At 39.8% G+C, this 17,107-nt stretch overlaps 1 protein-coding gene across 5 annotated transcripts in view; it reads right to left on the minus strand.

Moving 5' to 3' along the window:
• LOC119498416 (F-box-like/WD repeat-containing protein TBL1XR1) overlaps positions 1 to 14,043 on the minus strand; it is a 29,008-nt gene extending 14,965 nt beyond the window's left edge. Inside the window, exons 1-6 of one of the 5 annotated variants that reach the window (XM_037787292.1) lie at positions 13,835 to 14,043; positions 9,335 to 9,401; positions 3,243 to 3,346; positions 2,916 to 3,061; positions 2,532 to 2,751; positions 969 to 1,101 (exon numbers count right to left, since the gene is read on the minus strand). In XM_037787292.1, the coding sequence (XP_037643220.1) occupies positions 969 to 1,101; positions 2,532 to 2,751; positions 2,916 to 3,061; positions 3,243 to 3,300 (557 nt within the window). In that variant the 5' untranslated portion in view covers positions 3,301 to 3,346; positions 9,335 to 9,401; positions 13,835 to 14,043. Of the gene's footprint in view, positions 1 to 968; positions 1,102 to 2,531; positions 2,752 to 2,915; positions 3,062 to 3,242; positions 3,347 to 9,334; positions 9,402 to 11,159; positions 11,372 to 13,823 lie in introns of those variants that run through there. The other 4 variants (XM_037787293.1, XM_037787296.1, XM_037787291.1 and 1 more) reach the window with 4 other exon arrangements.
• Positions 14,044 to 17,107: the final 3,064 nt, after the last annotated feature.

Below are 17,107 nucleotides of genomic sequence, written 5' to 3' on the forward strand. Positions count from 1 at the left end.
GGATTTGTTTGACTTGGGGACAAACAAAGCTGCGCATTTTGCTTACTTTGACCCTCAAAATGAAAGGAGAATAGTGAGAAGAGCAATGCAATGTTTGCAGTTTGGCCCAATCAGCTAAGAGGTGCATAGTGTTAACAGAACCCAACCCTACCCTTGAGGCTATCCGTCTGGTTTTACTAAAGCCGAAAAACAAACAGCGCAGACTGCTAAAGATGGTGAAACTACAACAAACTTCTCGGTTTGGCATGTGGCACCGAATTGGTGTACAAGAATACAAGATACTGTACTCAACAACCGACATAATTCTGAGGCTAACCCCACTTAGTCGACTGATCTATAAGTAGAGTCGTGGTTGACGAATAACTGCTGAGTCATCTGTTGTACTTTGTGGACAATAAGTTTCTAGTCATTAGTTGTTACTGGAAAATTTGTCTCATCTCATATCCAGCGTGAGCATGAGTGGATTCATCTGGGATGGGATAATGACACTGGAAAAACAATGACTTAAGTCAACAAAGATTTGTTTAGTGGTGATAAATGAGGAAGTACTTATGAAAACAAGCTTACTCTCCTCACACACCCAAGGTTTCCCTGAACAAGACTAAGTAACTCTATTTGGAAATGTTATGATAATAAGCCAGCTGACCAATAAGACATACAAATTTTGATTTAAATCACGGAGGCCCTTTTAGGTTGAACAAGTAAACCTACTCTTGGCCACAAACAGGACCAGAAAGACTAACTGGAACAATTGCTTCTATGTTTTCAAATCATTATGGTTGAATGATCATTAAAAAGGCATTTGTATTAAATGTAATTAAATTGCTAATAATGTGACTAACTTGTATTAAACACACTAATGCATTACTCGACTTGACTCATCCCAGTATGAATGACACTTGATATTCCAGACACTGCATGACCAGCAATAACTATGGGGAAGCGAGGGATGATGTGGAGATACTGACCCAGAAGCGAGGAGGTCGTTCACTGGGTTCCAGGCACAGATAAAAACTTCGGATTCGTGGCCTCTCAAGACCATGGCTTTACTCTGGGGGATCTCCACGTCCCTGTCCACCTCCATCATCTCCGAGTGGTGATCTACAGGAAGGAGTGAGAAAAACACCTTTAACAAAATGTTTACATAACAGGATTCATTAGCTACTGTCCTATTCTGAAGGTAAGGAGGACGCAAGAGTAAAAACAAGATGTGATGAATCACCGCTTCAAGTAAAATAGCCTATTATTTTTTAAATGAATAGCCAGTGTTTCCCCACACAAAGGATTTATTTGGGTGGCTCATAAGGACAGTCTGACATCATCTAATTCCCTACGAACTAGACCAGTCCCACAGCAGTGCCCATGTACATCATCGTCTGATCCTGTTAATTCAAACAGAATGGCGACGCCACTGTTTCTCGACAAGGCTCAAGTAAACGGCGCTGCGCTGAGTGAACACCAGCCTGAACAGCTGACAGCTGCGGAATTAAAGAGCAGGCTGTGCTTGTTGTTGAATAGCCATGAGTGTTTGTACCAAACCACAGCTTGTCCAAAAGTAGGCACTGTGCAAAATTCAAGTCATCGAGCCCACGTAAGACATTGTAAGTGAGTAAGCTAATGTTGGACTTGTCTTTAGCCCGTAGGAATCTGAGTGTACCCCTTAGTAGCACTCTATAATTTGATTCTGAGGCCTGGTGTGTTATTGTGATTAAAACGCATTGGGAAAGGGAGGAGGTTTTGAGGGGAAAACAAAGAGACCACATGTTTCCTTTTTACGCTAAAACAAACAAACAATTGTGTGCTAGGAATAGGTGAGTCAAAAAACATGGCGACGGGGCTACACAGGAAGGATAAAACCACAAGCAAACACATGTGCTGGTGTGAGGAAAACACTAGAGTAGCTTTAAGTAATACCAAGCAAGCCACAGAGATTTACACAAAACTAAATCCAAATGTTGTACTGCAGCTGTCATGAGAAGGCAAATAGCAGACACACTCACACATAAACGGAGGTGGTAAGCTTTAACTCCATGCAATAAGAAGTGTCTGACATTACAGAGCCAGGAGCCAACACTGCTGGAAGAGGAGCAGTGGTACCCCCGAATCAACAGCATATGTCAATATGCAATTTAAATGTGTACATTAATAAAATAACAAGTTTAACCGACTAATATTTCTGGTGCCGACTAGCAAGGATAGCAACATTTAATCGACCCATGGTGCACATCCCTACATCACACCTTTTATGAACTGTCAGCAGCCTAAAGTAAAATTTACTTCCCTGACACACATTAAAGCGAGAAAATCAAGAACCAGATAAAGGGGGGAACGCCAAGCAGCTTACACTGCATCTTATAAACATTAATCTGATTATGTCAAAGCATTTCACACAGCAATAACATCCTGCATAAGAACATAAAACATTTCTGGAATTTGCTCGACCATTTTTTTTTTTAACCCAAGCACAAGAAAGCACATCTGTTTGTGAAGGAGCTGATTCAGAGATTGTTTACAATCATGAGCTGGCTTACTGGCTAAGGCGTGGGATCCGTTTTCCTCTCCGTTGGCAGCACCCTCTCCATTCTTGGTGCTTCCCTGGGGCCCTGTGCTGCAGCCACTGCCTGCCGCCTGCTGCTGCTGCTGGGCCAGCTTGTCCCTGTAGGCCTGCTGCCTGGTTTGGACTACATCTGGCATCACAGCGTCGATCAGGGATAACGATTCAATGGGCCGCCCGTCAAATAAGGTCCCGTCCTGCAGACACAACACAATTTATTTATTCATATTATCTTTCAGATCATCCACCCAATTCACAACAATGTAGACATCAACAGACAAACTGACAGTGCGCCTCTTCTTGCCAGCATGTTGTAAGGTTACACTAATTAGTAGTGGAAGGTTTAAAGATGGAGCCTGACCTCATTGATGCTGACTTCAGCCTCCACATACTGCAGGCCCTTCTGGATGATGGAGATGAGGGCAGCAGGGGGCACCAGGGCTCCATTGATGTTGGACTGGCTGATGTGGCTCTCTATGCCAAAGGTGAATGCTGAGTGGGAGAAGCCTGGAGGAGGCATGGATAATTTGGAAGGTAGGATGGAGTTAAAGTTCAATTGTAGTGAGTCAAGAGCAGCAGTGTATAATATTACATTTGAAATATTTAAAAGTAGGACAACAAGTGCAATTCAAAGCAAATATGACTGCATTCAAAGAGATATTTACCTAACAAAAAATGCAAGACTTACCTGACTCTTGCAAGTATCTGTAAACCAGGAAATTTACTTCATCACTGCTTATGCTCATTTTTAGTCCTGGTGATTAAACCATTCGGTCAGCACAGGATAGGAGCCTGTAAAAGTAAACCGCAGAGCAGAGAGTTGGTGGTATGACACATCATAGAACTGAGCTGAAAGGAGGTTTTAGCAGTATCTTCGAAGTAATCTTCATCACTCAAGTGTTGGGTGATGATAGTTAACAGTAAGGTGACATGCAGGGGCACTGAGCCAAAGGTAAAAGAGCCGTCACACACGCACACACTCACACACACAACAAGGATGGTGTTACACTACGAGCTAACTACGTAGCTCACTACCGAACTGGCACGCACCATGAAAACTGAGAAGAGGAAGAGGTTAAAAACATCACCTTGCTTGACCTAGATCTTGCAACTTCCAAACAGAGAAGCAGGCAAATGCAAGCTGTGATCTGCCATTTGATACATCAAGATGTTTCGTTCCTCTCTAGTTTTTGTTGGCTGCAGAAGCCTCCTGGCTCTAGGCAGGGCACCAGTTTCCATTCATTAACCTACAACTGGAAATAATTACCAGCCGCCTTCATGAGGCGGGCTGGGTATTTTGGACTAAAATGTCTGGAATAGATGGGCTTTAAGCCTCAGCAGTAACAGATCCTACAGTGCTTGCGTCCGGGCTCCGTATTTATTCATGCAGAACCCGCACTGTTTAAATGGGACTGTGGAAATAAACAACGGGTCTGGACGGCGGACAGAACATCTACTGTTTCCATCATGCCAGCCCGCTGAAAAAGTCAACATGTCTCCTGCCGCATCCCAGAGGCTGAGGTCCAAGACCAACTGAACCAAGAGGCCTGGAATCTAGTATAAGCCCTTCAGCTATCCCTAACAAGGTGGTCAGAAAGTCCTGGTGGCTGGTGTTTCTCACGCCAAAGCACTAACACTAGAACTCTGTTAACTTCTGTTAAGGATGACAACAACAATAAATGCCAACAATCTTTCTACATAAAACCATAGACTGTATATAAGAATCGGATGTAGTCACCATGATGTCACCCATTGGTTTGTGGACTGCTGTTTTGAAGCCTCGAGTTCGACACTATGGCTGTCACCATCTTGTTTTTTTGCAACCAGTAGTGACATGAGAGGGTGGAGCCAAGTACAACTGAATGCCACATAAGACATTTTTAGACGAACGAAAAGGTTTTTCATGAACTGAAAACACACTGTGAAAGAGTTAAAGATGTAAGACGAAAGCACGGACACTCCCAGACTGGACAATGCCATGGTAGCGACCTGTCAATCACAAGGTAACCACACCCTAAAGCATACCCTGCTTTATGGTCTTTTTGACTCTAAATGGGATCATAATTTACTAAATGAACATCATGCTGTATTGAAGAAGACTTGAAACTAGCGATTGAGACCATAAACTCATGTTTACAATGTTTAATGAGGTAATTAATCAAGTGAGAAGTAGGGTCATTTTCTCATAGACTTCTATACAATCAGACTTCTTTGTGCAACCAGAGGAGTCACCCCCTGCTGGCTATTCGATAGAATGCAAATTTAAGGCACTTCCTCAATGGCTTCACTTTTCAGACACCGGAGTTGCCCACTGCATAAAACACAACTCCAACCAAATGTACTTTTTAGCACTGCACCAGTACTGTACTCATGCTCTTACAGTGAGTTGTGTTTTTCCATTACATTTAGTTTAAGGGCCAGCTTAGTTGTTGTGCACTACAAGCATGCTGAGAAATCACTCTTGCATATCTGACACTAGCCTGTTTTGAAAGGGCCGGCAAATGTCATCACCATGCAAGTCACACAGGAGCAGTGAACGGGGTCAGAGCTCACTTACAAGAATAGGTCGACCAATTCATCTGGCTGACATAACGTCCAATATTTGACTCTTTTATGAACTTCAGCATTGATCAAGAGTACAAACATATCACAGCCTATTATCATTTTGCTTCTAAGCTGCTAACTAGACACACGAGTTACACATGCAAATGACATATCCTCACCTGATTGAATCGTTTAACATCACAACAAATTCAGTTGTAGATGTGGTAAGAGAGCACAAGACATCCTGATAAGCAACTAGCAAAGTAGAAGTTGGGCCTAAACAAAGAAATTGTTGTCAGAATTGCTCAGTTGACTTTCAAGTCTATGCTATAACATTTGAAAGCTGATCAACTCAGTAGTTCTGAATTATAACTCCCAAAGATTCAGGGCTATGGAGTAGCTGCATGTCAAACTAAGATTGGCTCAAGCAGCTAGAATGGAGAGCTTTAAAGATAGTAAACTCATTGACATTAGTCTCACATTACCAGAAGCCCAGACTACATTTGAACTGTGCCAACGTAGGCCTCGCACTAAGTGAGTCTGCATCTCTTGTAGAGATTACTAACAGAGGGGGGGGGGGTTGGTGCAATCTTGTTTAAGTGGCAAAACTCAAAGTATTTATCAAATTTGATTTGAAATTGGTTAGAAAATGTATTAACTTCAAGTTTACTTTTCCAGCAGCAAGATTCTCTCTGTCACTGATGAGCATTAGTGAATACATTTGAATGGTGTTTAACAGAGTATCAAGTACACTTCAATATGTGATTGAGCATGCAATTCATCACAGGAATTTTGAGATTAAAAACTTTAAAAAATCATTTGGCAGGGCAGCGAATCTTATAAATTATAAATGACTGTTCTGGTTAGTATCTATGCCACATTCTGCGTTGCTGTCTCCCTTTCAGCCAGCACCTTAAAACTGGTATTAGACTATCAACGAGTCATACTGATCACCGGACCTCCAAATATTTTCTTAATAGACCAAACAGGTGTAAAAAAACAACATACAAATTATGGGTGGGGAATATATTGAATATACTCAATGTATTGTGGCTTGTTCTACGTGGGACGCAGTAAACATCGAGTAGCCTACAAATTGTCACACAATTTATTTAATCCCCCGGCATGAGCCGCTCTTTGACGTTTCATTACTCTAGGTCTCTCCTATTGCTCTCTCTCTCTCACACAAATAGAATGGGCGAGTGTGTGTGATGTATGAGGCTTGTGTTTTTGAATCTGGAGGGAAGCAGGGAACAGGGAAAGAGCCTGGAGAGAGCGAAAGAAGTGTAACACCAAAGCAAGTTTATGTGTTGAGTTTGGAAACTGTAATGAAAGATGCCAGCCTTCACTTCGAAAAAGACGTCAAACTAGCCCCCAAGTTGTTTTGCTGTACCTTTATCCTAGGCATTACAGTAAGAGCATGTAAGAACTGACATCAAAATAAAAAACACCTTTCGGTTAGGGCTGTTGCCATGGTATTCGATCTCCAAATCACTATTCGAATGCTTCATTTTTAAATTTTTATACATAAGTATGTAATAGTAATGTATAAATCCCAAAATAGTCCATGAAATAAGGAATAATCCCACATTAGTCATATTCAACATTAATTATTATTAGTTATTCTCAGACAGATATCGCTGTCCGTTATGTGTAGAGGTGCGCGTGTGTACGGTAGTGTGGCAGCGGCACTACCCCGGGCACTGAAACGGTGTAGATGGAGACAGACAGACGCGCTGCTCCGCAAAGCTTCGAATACCTTCGAATATTTCTCACCGAAGCTTCGAAGCCCAAAAAATTGTATTCGGGACAGCCCTACATCTGGTGAATTTCACATTAAGTCAATCTGTCAATATTAAATAAATAAATACATAAATAAATAAAAAATAAAAAAAATCAATAAATAGTAAATCATACATAAACTGTATGTCATTGTATAATAGGCACAAGACAAAATGTAAGCAAAGGTTTACATATTAAAATGCGAAACCGTAGGTTTATGTGCTATCGACATGTGCTACTTGCGGATCCGGACATGCAAAAAATATGCTCCCCATATTCTTACAGTATGGATTGAGAAGTGGTGCAATATAAAGTGATTCTGTAGTGGGGAAATTATTTGATAGGGGACATTGGGCTATTGAAATACGTTACCCCTGAAATCTTGAATTAAGATATTATAATAGAGTATCACAATATGCTCCCCATATTCTTACGGTACACTCACCCCTGTTTGTAATCAATATCACGCTACGGTAGCAAGGCAGCATTAAATCGCCAAAACGAGCCGGCAGGGCCAGTGTGTTGGCCTCATCATAAGCGCTAGGGATGTCACAATGCTCCAAATCCACGATTACATTTTTCGATTTTAAGGTCACGATTTGAATTTCAATTTAAACATGCCATTGTTAGACTATGGTGTCTTGATTCGTAAGGATCAACAGATCATTGGTTTTATGCCCTGACAACTGTTGTTTACACCTTCAAATTGTTCTTTAAAAAGAGAACTGAACCCCCTTTTTATTTAGAAAGTGTTTCAAAAATTACACTACAACAGTCTACAATATAAAAAGCTGTACCTTTTCAATATCAGTATCTGTGTGACCTACTTCAGGGCTTAATCATTACAGTAACAAAACAGAAATCCTTCTGCAGTGCATAACGAGTGTGCCGTAATCTACAAAAATATGGTTTTCTTGTCATTTACTGTTGTGCATGTTTCTCTCCTCTCTTCTGATCGCTGTTTGTCACCCATGGGTGTCACAAAGGCGGAGGCAAAGCTTTGGATACACTCTGTGTGCGCAGAGCAGAGAGACGGCACTCAGCAATCCCGTTAGTATGTTACTCTCGCTACCAATATCAGCAACGTGTGTGTAAGCTGAAACCGTGGTGTTGTTCTGTCGGGAGATGTAGAGACTTAATGTTAAATCAAGTAAGAGGAGAAGAGCTACGGGTAAGGAAATCATTTAGATCGATTTCCGATATAAAATCAAAATCCTGACACCCCTAATAAGCGCTGACTTTTGGTGGTCCGCGGACTTTGCAGATTTGTTCTGAGCGGGTGAGCGGGGCGAGCTCCGAGTGCTGTGGCATGGAGGCAGAACGGTTGCCGTTCATTTGCATGGAGGCTACTGCCCACACTGCAGTGCAGCACACAGAGCCAGTTGAAAACACTTATTTAATGTAATTTCTAAGGTAGCAGGCAGGTAACTTTATGAGTGTATTTAGCAGCTACAAGGACAAAAGATAAAAAAAAACAAAACATGCCTCAGTTTAAAATATTGATGTTGAAAACGCATTTTCATTGTCACACTATCGATTATGTTGACTAATCATGGTAACCATAAAAAAAGTCCACCCAAGACAATTGCGCACTGTGGACCTACGATCATAGAAAACATACATGTTCTTGAAATTCTTGAAATTGAAGTTCATGTTTTTGAAATAAATTACTGCACACTCCTAACCAACATACATTTAGTTCAAAGCCATTGTTTTAGAATTACGGCTTCCATAGTTGCACATCTATGTTGTCCGGCATGACACAAATTTCAACAGAAAACCAAAGTATACTGAACCATTTGCCTCACTCCATCAAACCACCACATTTATAAATTGACTCGGACCAACCTTATGATCTCAAAACAACAATTAAATACCACTAGTGCTTTGCAGCCTTTATCAATAAGTTTCGGTCTGTCTCAATCCGTGTTCTAGTAGGATATATTCTGACCAAGAGCTCATTCTCTTTTAACCAAAGCCAAAACAACCACTCCCGCTACATGTAACCTCAGCTTGTTGCTGAAACAACAAGGAATTACACTTACATGCAAGAGAACAATTCTAGTGGTAACCTATTGACGCTCTTGATAACTGCAACAGCTATGTAGACAACTGGGTTATTATAGGTGGTGTAAGGTGAAAATTTGACTAGGCATAATTTGTTTAACAGACACGTTAAACAACTTATTCTTGCTCCAGTGCTTTCTTTTGGGACATGCCTAATACAAACTCGTTGGTCTAGACTGAGTAGTTCCTGTACCCCTTCTCCAACTAGTTGGATACGAAGCTAAGTTAAAGCCACCCTCTTCTCTATATGACTCCTGACACTTTTCTATAGAAATGTGATCTTCCAGACAGCAACATAAGTGTCCAGCCATAGAAAGAGGCACAACAAAATCTACAGGTGAGGAAAAAAACAATACAGGTGTGACATCAAACAGTGAGATATATTACCCATGTGATCAAGAGGTCTTCAGATGCGCATCATGGCTCCGTTGTCCTCAGCAAGAACATTCAGCCCCTGAGAGGTAAAGAAAGGAAATTGAATGAACCTCTTCCAACTCCTGAATTATACTTAAGAATCAGGAGTGGGCATCATATCTGGATCATAGATTGCACTGTTTCTCCAGTGTGAAATCCCTTGCAGTCAACATGTTAAGATTTTCTTTCAATATTGTGTACAACTACATCTTTAATTACGGTACTACAATCAATAATTTGTCTAAAAAACAAACACTCATTTCCTTCAAAAGTCTCCTTAGCATGCTGTTTACACTTCAGACCAACTCCCCAGTTTAGTAATCTGCTCGACTTTCAAAGTAATGCCTGAGTAACACTTTTTGTATATATATAGCCTATTTAAATCTTGGTTAAGCGGCAAAAGAACCATATAGGCCCTGCCAAATATCCACAGAAGATGGTGTTTCTTTTATCTGTGCTGTGACAAATTACCTTAATTAGAATGGACATTTTAGCAGCAGCGTGTCAGTGAGTGGGTGAAAAGGCAGCCAGAGGAAGGTGTTATGAACAAAGGGGCGTGTCACCAAACAATGAAAGAAACTGGGTCAGCAATGTAAAAAAGCCAAAACAGCCTGTGGAATATTTGTGCAATGCATGGTGTAACTATACCTGAATGACAGCAATTAAATGATTCTTATGTATTGTATAGAGTAAATTAAACAAGACATGTCATTAGTAATTGATATACACATTTTTTAGATGTGTGCCGCCTTCCATAGTAACCCAACATCTCACTTCTGGTACTGGATCACCAACTGGGGCCAGGGACTGTTGTGTTTTAGTCAATTTTGTATGCAAGTTATCTACGTCCAAATGCTGCAATTCACATTTTGTTTAAAGTAGTGACTGACTCAACTGATCGGACTGATTTCGTGCAAGTTAAATGCATGCAAGTTAAATGCATGCAAGTTAAATGCATGCAAGTTAAATGCATGCAAGTTAAGTCTATGCTAATCTGCCGGGTAGCTGAAATTAGCAAAGATAGCATGGGGCAAGAGCTACTTGCAGGAAATACATTGCCCATCCCCCACACATGGTGGCGACTGAATGGGCTGAATAAACTACAGTGTGTGTAACGTTACGTTAACCCGACAGTGCTTGTTTGAGGCAGCCAGTTATTGTGCCAATGAATGACTTAAAAATGTATTTTATTACTGCAATAATGAGCCTGAATCAAATGCCCCTCCTTCTTGTCGGTGGAAAGCTGAACTATATTGCAGCACTGTATCTATAATCAATCATTGAACTGCGGTTATTGTACTGTAATGTAATGCTAGAGCTGACTATTGTACCGCATGACACGGGTCACTAAGTGGCTGTACAGGAGGAATGAGAAAGGCTTTATCAGCATAGCATTCTCGGTAATTATAAACACAGTTTACTTGCGTCTCCTCCTCCTTTTGTACCTCGTTATCTACTGTAATTACCGGTTTATTTACAACCCCCATTTTAACGCCATCTGCACTGACGTGAGCATGCTAGTTAGCATGTTAGCATTAGTGTTGCATTGGCGGCGGCTGCAACGGGCTAACATTTACGTTTATTTGATGCAGGTCACCAACAGTGAATAGCTATATATATTAGCGTTGTGTTGAGTTAATTTAATATTACAATTAACCCCCAATAATTCTTTTAAAAAGGCATTTTCTGACGAGAGAGTTGATCGCTCTTAAACCCTGCTAACACGCTAGCTAGGTGGCTAACACTAGCATGCTAACACTAGCATGCTAATGCTAAGCTAACGACTATAATCTCGTACCTACTTGGATAAAAACCTTTTTTTCAATGGACGATATCTTCCACAGCTCTTGTGTTCAAAGTCAGACCATGTTATATCTCTTTTAATCGATTGGTTCGTTAACGTTAATGTATTAAACTGTATCGATATGTTATAATATATATTTAAAGTAGAGAGCAGAGCCAGGCGGTAAAGAACCAGGCTAACGGCTTCAGACACAAGACACAGTGGAGTGACCCGACATGCACAAATGAGCCTGCCTGTTAGTGGTGTGGCGGTCGCAAACGAGTAGGGTCAAAGAGCCGGCTCTTTTAAGTGAACGATAAGAGCTTTTTTTAAATTAATTCAAGGCAGAATGATAGGATGATCTTCTCCGTGCCACGGGCAGTCCATGTACTGACTGTGACTGATGGTACGTGTCCACAAGATCCGTGCTTTCCAACGCTTCCGTTCATTCCATTCATTGTCTATGTAAGCAGCCGCGCAATGCATTGTGGTAGCGGGGCGTCGCGATTCGAGAAACGGAGCGTCACGACGCCCGCTCCTCATTTTGCATAAAGTTGAGGTCTAGTCTACTTTATGCAAATCACGGGCGTCCGACGCGACTCGCTGCCTCTCGAAACTCCCAAGAATCTTTTAAACTAAACGTTGTTGATCCAAAATAAAGACAGATTCAGCAACTGCATGGCTTATTTCTCGCCTTAAATGTTTTCAGAAACATATTTCGGTGAACTATTTTCGTGAAATAAGAGAAGAAAGTTTCCAAACGAGCCTCCATACTGTTTCCGGTTTGAAAGCTGGGAGCAGCAGCCCACGGAGGGAAAGCGTTCGTCCAATCAGGTGGGGACAGCCTTGTGTCTATTGACAGTCTAATGTTGGGAAGCGTCGCGTCCCCTCGCGATAAAAAACGCCCCTGTGGACACGTACCATAAGAGCCGGCTCCCGTCCGAGAGCCATTTAAAAAAAAAAAAAAAAAACTTTTTAAAATTAATTCAAGGCAGAATGATAGGACGATCTTTTCCACGCCACAGGCACTCCATGCACTGACTATGACTGAATGTTGTTTAATTGACTTCCGTGCGACCAATCAGGTGATAACAGACAAGGATCATACCATCAAGCAGGGAGTGGCGGGGGTGCGCGGCGCGCTGACAGTCTACAGCAGGGGTGCCCAATACGTCGATCGCGATCTACCGGTCGATCGCAAAGGTAGTGTGGGTAGATCGCATGGCATTTAAAAAAAAAAAAAAAAAAAAAATTTTTTTTTTTAAATAGACGTCAACCAACAAATTGCAACACTGTTTCACCTGAACTCATCTGGAGTGGAGGATGAGATTTTGACACTACAAGCTGACATTCAGCTTCAGTCCAGGGCTCATGGACAGTTCTGGAACTTACTCACAGAGGAAAAGTACCTCCACATGAGGAAATGTGCTACCTCCTTCACTGCATTATTCGGCTCCACTTATTTATGCGAGTCAGCCTTTTCCCACATGAAGATTATTAAGTCCAAATACCGTTTCACCTTGACTGATGACCATTTGGAAGTGTGCTTGAGGCTGGCTATCAGCAGCTACTCCCTGGCTGATTCCATTCAGTGCAAGTCATCAGAGTAAGGTAATGACAAAAAATGTACAGAGTTATATTGTACAATATGGGTTCATGCAGTTATGCAAGGTACACCAACATATATTGTACATATAAAGAATACTCAATATATTTATAAATAAATATATGTTTTGCATTTTTATAGTAGGTAGATCATTTTGACTTGGTCATTTTATAAGTAGCTCGCATGCTGAAAAAGTGTGTGCACCCCTGGTCTACAGGTACAGAGCAGGAGGGAGAGGAGGAGAAAAAGAGAGAGAGGAGTGCGGTGCGCGAATAGCAGACAAGATGAGTGACAGTCGGAAACGGAGCAGCATGTAAAATTATGGTATTTTTGAAATTATATGGTTTAGTATAATTATATTGAATTTATTAAGAGATTCAAGATTCACTTAATTGTCATTTCACTGAGTATTTGCATACACAGAAGGAAACAAAATATTGTTTCTCCAAGCTCCCGTCAGTGCATTAAAAAGGATAGAATAAATAAGTATTAAAATTAACATACCTAAAAATAACTATAAAAGAATAAAATAAATCAATGTTTCCGACACAATTACATACAATTTGCAGTCGTGTTTAGCAGCAGAGAAAAGTGCATTTATGTCCATAGTAAATTGCTGTTTGCATTACTGTTCCAAAAAATTGTCTTTGACGTGTGACTAGCTTTAAAAACTGTTTCTGGTAAGTGATATATGTGCAAACATACTAATCATAAATCAAAACAGCTAAAGCTAAATTTGGCTGAATTATAAAAAGGCAGAAGTGATAAAAACGAAGAGCTGTTAGGGAGCCGAAAGAGCCGGCTCTTCTTTGGTGAGCTGAGCCAAATGATCTGGCTCACTAAAAAGAGCCGGAATTCCCATCACTACTGCCTGTAACTAACTGTTATATTTCAAAGCGCCACTCGGCTTAAAGCTCAATGTAAGGAATGATTACCCGCAGTGTATTCACCGTTTCCCCTCGATTAAAACACCACAATGTGTAAGAAACGCTAGCTAATACATCTATATATATAAAGCGTTAATTCTACCATGCATCACTAGGATATAAATGCTTATATCGAGGCAGACTAACCTATTTTTTACCTCGTGGTTTTGCTAGTAGGCTGAAAGAAGCCGCCCTCAAGCGTTGATTAAATTAGTCCGTTTGACAGGTTCACAGCAAAATGGAGCCACATTTCCTCTCGTTGAAACCGACCAATGGGATGGAATAGAAGAAGGGGGAGAAAAACGCCGAGGCCTCCTCTGTGGAGGTTTTGTCCCGCAGCCAAGCACCAGTCATAACAACAGAGTCCTCTCCGCCCATCCCCCACTATACACCCCCATTTCCGCCTGCCTGGTCATCACTAGCCACAGATTAATGACACCCCCCCCCCCCTCCTCTGCTCTGCTCAGTCATTCAGACTGGGAAAGTCAACAACAAGCTTACATCATCATCATTGCAATCTGTGTTTTACACTGATTTTTTTTTTTTTTTTTTTTTTTTTTTCTGTATACATAATCCATAATCATTGGCCATCAGACTTTTAAATAGATAATTCATACAACACCTTCTCACACAAAAATATATCTTATACTGTATATACTGTATATGTTCTTAATATGCCTGTATATGTTCTTAATATGCCCTTGTACAAAGTATTTCCTTTTATAATTATAAAGTAAATGTAATTGTAATGTAAATGTAATATAACTTATTATTTTAATAATAAAAAAATAATTAAATTAAATTAAATAAAACATAATCCATAATCATATTCTCCAATGTTCCAAAACAAAAAGTGATAGCCCTGAGCATATGCATGCTGTACTCTGATCATGTATGAAATATCAAGGATTCACTTAAGTACACATTGTGTGCTGCTGACCTTCAAAATTCATCTTGTAGGCTCTCCCATTGGTACATCCTTATATTTACACTACACATCCTACATACCACTTTATAGACTGCACATATGCACATATTACATTTATTTATTGCACAAACTACATTTATTTATTGACGGACTGCATACACTATGTTCACCCATTCACTCTGTATCTTTTATATCTCTATTATTGTTTTTACCTCTCCTGTATTTTACTCTGTCTGCTGATGTTGCTGCTTTGACACCTGAATCTCCCTCCGGGGATTAATAAAGGTTCATCTTATCTTATCTTATTTTATATATAAGATGATTCTGGATCTGCTCCCACAATACTTAAGTGTTTTAATTACGCAAAAGAAATTTTGGACAATATTCACTGCGTTCACAGGACCTCTTTGTGCTCTCTGTCCCAAAAGCTTGGACAAAAATTGGTGTGTTTTACACTGAAAAAGTGGTGTGAAAAATTGGTGTGTTTTACACAGATTATTATTATTTTTTTGTTTATTTTTCCTGTATACATAATCCATAATCATTGGCCATCAGACTTTTAAATAGATAATTCATACGATACCTTCTCACACAAAAATATATCTTATTCTGTATATACTGTATATGTTCTTAATGTATATGTTCTTAATATGCCCCTTTACAAAGTATTTCCTTTTATAATTGTAATGTAAATGTCATTTTTATTTTTTATTTTAATGGAGCTTCCCAGCAAAAAATATTTCTCATAATTGTACCTGTATAACCGGCATGACAATAAACATCTTGAATCTTGAATATTAATGTCTCCAATGTTCCAAAACAAAAAGTGATAGCCTTGAGCATATGCACTCTGTACTCTGAACATGTAAACAATGTATGAAATATCAAGGATTCACTTGAGTACAAATTGTGTGCTGCTGACCTTCAAAGATTCATATGTGAGGCTCTCCCATTGGTACATCCTTTTTTTTTTCTCCTGTATACATAATCCATAATCATATTAATGTCTCCAATGTTCCAAAACAAAAAGTGATAGCCCTGAGCATATATATGCACGCTGCTGTTCTCTGATCATGTAAACAATGTAAGAAATATCAAAGGATTCACTTGAGTACAAATTGTGAGCTGCTGACCTTCAAAATTCCTCTTTGTATATCACAGTTGTGATTAGTGGCTGTCCCCATTTAAGTGGCTGCAGCATATTCTTTTTATTTATTTATTTTATTTATTTATTTGCACAAAAAAACAATAACAAAAAAGGAAGAAAGATCTGAACTAACATAATTTTAAAAATACAACAAAAGTTAAACATCAATAAAAAATACACAAAATGTGCAGAAAAACCTAACCAAACAGTGGAAAACAAACCAAAATTGTGAGATGATGACATAGCATGAAATGTTGGAATTGGGGGACCATTAACAAGCAGCAGTACATCCTTTGTTGCAGTGTTTGTTTTTATCTTTCTCTGTCTATCTGTGTACATACATACATGTGCATAAACCACAATCAATATGGCCTGCATGCGCTCTCACAATGTTCTACAGATGTTGATCCCAAAGGTTAGAACGGAGCGAGCAAAAAAAAGCTTTTAAATACGCTGCTCCTTCTTACTGGAATAATGTACAGAAGGACCTGAAATTGTCAGAGCTGATTACTATGAGGGAATTCAACTCCATTTTAAAGGATCGAGAAAGTGGCACTATATATAGGTCGATGTGATTGCTCTTGATTTTCCCACTGAATTGTTTTGAGATTGTTTGTGCATTATAGCTGTTTTTTTGTGTTGCATACAAACTGGATGTCATGCTCGTTCACTTGTGGTGTGTGTCTGTAGTATTTGTCTGCTTGTATTGTTTGTTTTTATTTTTGTAACAATGTCTGTGCTGCCCTCTTGGCCAGGTCACTCTTGGAAAAGAGATTTTAATCTCAATGAGTTTTTACCTGGTTAAATAAAGGATATATATATATATATAATTTGGTGAGACAAATCATTTATTATGGTGAAAATAGCCTGGAATTAGCCAAGTTAACATTGAAAATATAGCTGAGGTAAAGCATTTGCATGCAATCAGATGGTAAAAGTCTAAACGGTAGGCTATCTTGTTACCACAAATGTAATAATCTCTGCTGGGATCACAGATGTATTTACAACATCCCTTCTTTATTTCTCACACTCTGTGCATCCTCACAAACACAGAACAACCACGACTTCAAAATAATGTAATTTGGTGAGACAAATAATTTTATCTTGCAAAAAAATGGCCTAGAATTAGCCAAGTCAACATTGAAAATATAGCTGAGGTAACGCATTTGCATGCAATCAGATGGTAAAAGTCTAAAAGGGTAGCCTATTTGATTAACTGTGTTGTTGTGTGATGGATTATTTGGCAGACACTGTGTGCTACTGCAGTCCACTGACTCTTTTTGCCTCTGCTACCTCAGCCTCTGAGCTGTGTGATCCTCCCACTCCATTATATCAGTGCTCATCTGGCCCTTTGTC

This window comes from Sebastes umbrosus, chromosome 12, assembly GCF_015220745.1.
Source record: "Sebastes umbrosus isolate fSebUmb1 chromosome 12, fSebUmb1.pri, whole genome shotgun sequence".
Lineage (NCBI taxonomy): Eukaryota > Metazoa > Chordata > Actinopteri > Perciformes > Sebastidae > Sebastes > Sebastes umbrosus.